This window comes from Amphimedon queenslandica, unplaced genomic scaffold (genome assembly GCF_000090795.2).
Source record: "Amphimedon queenslandica unplaced genomic scaffold, v1.1 AMPQUscaffold_11318, whole genome shotgun sequence".
Classification (NCBI taxonomy): Eukaryota; Metazoa; Porifera; class Demospongiae; order Haplosclerida; family Niphatidae; genus Amphimedon; species Amphimedon queenslandica.
Window position 1 is genome coordinate 4,243 of NW_003548439.1, and position 4,892 is coordinate 9,134.

At 34.0% G+C, this 4,892-nt stretch overlaps 2 protein-coding genes across 2 annotated transcripts in view; one reads left to right on the forward strand and one right to left on the reverse strand.

Moving 5' to 3' along the window:
* Positions 1–4,235, forward strand: part of LOC109589439 (protein VAC14 homolog) — a 6,495-nt gene extending 2,260 nt beyond the window's left edge. Inside the window, exons 4-6 of the mRNA XM_020005525.1 lie at positions 2,756–2,874; positions 2,922–3,001; positions 4,051–4,235. Of these exons, the coding sequence (XP_019861084.1) occupies positions 2,756–2,874; positions 2,922–3,001; positions 4,051–4,214 (363 nt within the window). The 3' untranslated portion in view covers positions 4,215–4,235. The remainder of the gene's footprint in view (positions 1–2,755; positions 2,875–2,921; positions 3,002–4,050) is intronic.
* Positions 746–1,943, reverse strand: LOC109589440 (uncharacterized). Its single transcript, XM_020005526.1, has 5 exons — positions 1,538–1,943; positions 1,435–1,488; positions 1,103–1,378; positions 872–1,027; positions 746–828 (listed from the first exon to the last, which is right to left on the reverse strand). Exons 1-4 carry the CDS (start codon positions 1,548–1,550, stop codon positions 963–965), a joined length of 408 nt encoding a protein of 135 aa, XP_019861085.1. The 5' UTR covers positions 1,551–1,943; the 3' UTR covers positions 746–828; positions 872–962.
* Positions 4,236–4,892: the final 657 nt, after the last annotated feature.

Sequence of the window (4,892 nt, forward strand, 5' to 3'; positions counted from 1 at the left end):
AGCAGTGCACGTGAGCTAGCTGCAGCTGGATTATGTATCCTTTTGTGTTCTAATCACTTCACATCAATCCATACTAGCAAGAGTAGATAATAATTTACTCTTGATACTAGTAATAATTATCACTTAAATTTTAATAATAATTTTCTACTTATTATTTTATTGCTATTATACATATTAGTTGACATGATGTGTCTTTTCTTGTAGATAGTTTAAGAGTCTATTTTTAACAATGTCAGTTTAGTTTACTAAAATATAAAGATCCTAATGTCATGTATCAATTGATATAGACTGCCACGGCATGACTTCATTTAATCTTCTGCTTTCACTTTTAATTTCTTATCATTATTGTCTAAACAGTAGATGGAAGATATAAGTAATAGCCAGCTAAGTTACGTTAGTAAAGTAGAGCTAAGTATTTATGGCAGTTATACACACACACAAGAGCCACTGAGTATTGGGTTATATTAACTTACTTATATATGCCAGAAGGTTAGATTTTGCTTTGCCCAGTTTATCAGGAAACTCATCACACAGTTTTATTAATGTATCCCAATTGACATCTCTATCAGCATCAAACCACCTCTGGATTACCAAATGAAGTTTGGTATTTGTTGTTCCTTGCATTTCTATCAGATCAGCTGTATTCACATTCAACCCAGCCCCTATTGTCATGTAATGATGAGCAGAAGAACCAAATATCTTCATGACTGCTGCCATAGTAAGTTCCTTGTCTATATTAGATAAAGATATTCACAAAGAGTAACTACTCTACCATCAGCTGTTGTCTCAGGATTATGTTGGGCATCTCTTGATTTTCCAAGTGTTTCTCTTTAAAAACAAAAATGCTTGTTTATTGTAAGAGAGTATTTACTTTGAATCAGTCTCTTCTATTCCAGTACTAGTTGCTCCTTTGTCTGCTACAGAAATGAGATAATAAGATCAAGTGATTGTGGAATATTTTATCATCTCTTGTTTTCAATACTACCTTTTTGAGTAGACGAATCACTAGGCTCTGGCATCCCAAACTCTATGAAAGGATTTTGTATGTAAACATTTGAGATATCAAATTCAATTTTAAAGATATTTAGAAAAATAGATCTACCTTTGGCAATTTTGGTTCCAAGGTCCTTACGCTTAATTTGTCTGACAGCATCATACAGCCACCTTACATTAGCTTTAACTCCTTCATCATAGACTTCAGTATTTCCTCTCAGCCAATCAGCAACAACATCATTTAGTCCATGCCATGCTGAGTTGTTTCTGTTATTGTAGGCTATGGTGTCTACTATGCCCTGAGGGATACAGAACTGTACAGCCAATTCTTTATATTTTGGAGCTATATCTTTGTCAATCAGTCCCATAATGGTACCATGATCACCTTTATATAAAACAAAGAGTTTTAATGCCAGAAAATTAGAATTATTTAATATTTACTTGTAGTTAGTTCTCTTTTAACAGGATCTTGTGGATTCTCCTTACTATAGTTCACTAAATGATACAAAAGGATGTAGCTATACTAGTACAAGCTTTACAATACCTGAAGCAGCCATCTTTGAGAGAAGGGACTGTGAATAGATAGCTTGAGAAAGAGTGTGGTCCTGAACTCCTGACTCGTCCCTAATACTGTAATACTAAAACTCAGAAAGTGCACATGTACAATGTACATGTACATGAATACAGCTAACAGCTGCTATAATAATCCCCATTGATCTTGTTCGCACTAGCTATAGTGTTAGATTATTTTACTGAGAACAACAACAACAAAGCAAACTACTGAACAACAACTGAACAACTGACAAAAATCAATAAAAAGCAGGGGCGTATCCAGCAGGGGCTGAGGGGGCTTCAGCACCCGCCCCCTCATGGCTGGGCTCAAAAAAAATTACTCCAATCCTAGACTTTTGCATCACTACCAAGCCTCTTAACAAAGTTATCTAGCCCCCTGATCATGATTTCAGCAGTTTCCAGTACTTTAAGGAGCAATCAGAAGTCGTCAGAAGTACCAGTATGCTTGAAATTATTTTGACCACACCCGTAATTCACAAAAATAAAGAAAAATGCCGTTTTACCGCTGCAAAAAGGGGTGTGGCCAAAATTGCGGTGCGCTTCGCGTGCCTTCAGCATCTACCTTTCCAAATTTCTAGATACGCCCCTGAGAAGCATGATACATAAAACCAGTGAAACCACAAAGTCTAGAAAGTTCTAAGGTTACACAACGTTACATAATAATGTGCATGCATCAGCAGTAATTAATGTGGTTACAGTAATAATAACCATACACAAGTAGAAACCATACACAAGTACACGTACATTAAAGATTGACCATCAAAGTCTAGAGTTACCTTAAGCCTACTATTATTTGCGTCTACTAATTTTAGCGGAATCAGCAAAAGTCATGTTTAGCGTTACTAATTTTAGCGTTTTTAACCAAATTAACTATAAATAATAACCATTATAATGAATAATAATTATTTTGGCATCTATTTAATTTAGCGATTTAAAGCTCTCTCGCTAATATAGCTAAATTTAGTAGACGCTAAAAATAGTAGGCTTAAGGTATACCAACACATAGCAGCTGAATCATGATTGTTGCCCATTGGTTTACATTGATCTCACTGCATCACTTCACATCAATCCACCTCTGAGAATACTATAGTGAACAATTGCAATATTTATCTCCTTATAATATCATTTGAATTTTAATATAATATTTTCCAGATATTATTGTTAATACTTCATGTGTTTTTTCTTGCAGGACAGTTGGATATTGTTCAAGAGTCTTTATGACTGCTGGTGTCACAATGCCATAGCTACAGTGGCTCTGTGTCTATTGTCACAGAATTATCAACATGCAGCTAACATAGTAGCTAAATTGTAAGTATTAATAATAATAATAATTGTTTTCATTTCTTGTTGTTTAGTGGTGAAATTGAGATCACTTCAGAAGTATTGCAAGAAACTGATAGACTAGTCCAACTAATAGAATCACCAATATTTACCTGTGAGTGTACATGCTTCTGTCTCTAGTTTTTATTACATTTTCTGATACATATTGATGCCCTTATGCTGTGTAGCAAGTTTGAGCTGATTCCGACTTAATTTTTTAAAGTTACGGCCATCTTAAGAGAATGTCAAAATTTTGACAAAATACCCAAGGCTATAGCCCATAATAATAATAATAAAATGAATTTGAAATAGGATCAGAAATCAGTAGTAATGAGTTTATAAGTGAAATTAGTAGGTTTTTTCAAAAAATGACTCCGAAATCACCCTAAATTTTTATTACATTTTCTGATACATATTGATGTACTTATGCTGTGAAGAAAGTTTGAGCTGATTCCAACTTAATTTTTTTAAGTTACGGCCATTTTAAGAAAATGTCAAAATTTTGAAAAATACCCAAGGCTATAATAGCCCATGGTTTTTTTCAAGAAATGACTCCAAAATCACCCCAAATTTTATTACATTTTCTGATACATATTGATGTACTTATGCTGTGTAGAAAGTTTGAGCTGATTCTGACTTAGTTTTTTCAAGTTACAGCCATTTTAAGAAAACACCAAAATTTTGAAAAATACCCAAGGCTATAGCCCATGGTTTTTTTCAAAAAATGGCTCCGAAATCACCCCAAATTTTTATTACATTTTCTGGTACATATTGATGTATTTATGCTGTGTAGAAAGTTTGAGCTGATTCCGACTTAAATTTTTCAAGTTACAGCCATTTTAAGAAAACACCAAAATTCTGAAAAATACCCAAGGCTGTAGCGGTGTAGCCCATGGTTTTCAAAAAATGGCTCCGAAATCACCCCCCCCCCCCCAATTTTTATTACATTTTCTGATGCATATTGATGTACTTATGCTGTGTAGCAAGTTTGAGCTAATTCCAACTTAATTTTATTAAGTTACGGCCATTTTAACAAAATACCAAGATTCTAAAAAATACCTAAGGCTATAGCCCATAGTTTTTCTGAAAAATGGCTCTGAAATTATGCCAAATTTTTATTACATTTTTTGATACATATTGATGTAACTATCCATTTTTTTACAGTCCTAAGGTTACAGTTATTATCACCAAACCAGTATCCTAACCTAGTCCAGACTATGTATGGCCTACTGATGCTCCTTCCTCAAACCAATGCCTTTGAATCTCTCAATGGCAGACTCTCCAGTGTACCCATACTGACCACACTCTCTGAGAACAAGAAGAAGTAAGAGCATATCACCTTATAGAGTCACCTTTTTATATTGTCAGCTACCGACTACCATACAAGATGATTTATTGGCGAGGAATTAATATTGGCGATTAGCGGTTCTATGAAGAAATTGCCTATATAAAATCAGCCATTTTGTTTCAATCTGAGCATGCTCAATGGCACGTGGCACAAAATTGCTAATATAAAATTTGCCATTAACTTTCCACAGGTAAATTCGCCAAATATTACTTTCGCCAATAAATCACCTTGTACTATATTTAATTATACCACATTTAAACTGCATGTTTATTTTACATGTATGAGATATTACATTTCTTTTTCTGCTGGAAGAAGTGAGAAAAAATATTTGCACTCCAAGAAAGGCTTACAATTATCACACCATTATCAATTCTTTGTAATCCCTGTTGCTCTATTTCATTCTCTCTCTCCCCTAGTATCTCACCATTATAATCCAGTACTAGTATATTGTTATGTTAAAATAAAGTTTAATGATAATGATTATGTATATTATAGCTATGAGTACATACATGCATGCATGAATAGTCACAAAAATGTATTTTAAAGTCTCTCAGTCTTTTTTCTGATGTGGAGGTGTTCTTCTTAGTGCTGGTTTATTTTTGATTGTCGCCTCAGGGCAGTGTCAAGGCTCTTGATGAGTTGCTGTATCTCTTCATCT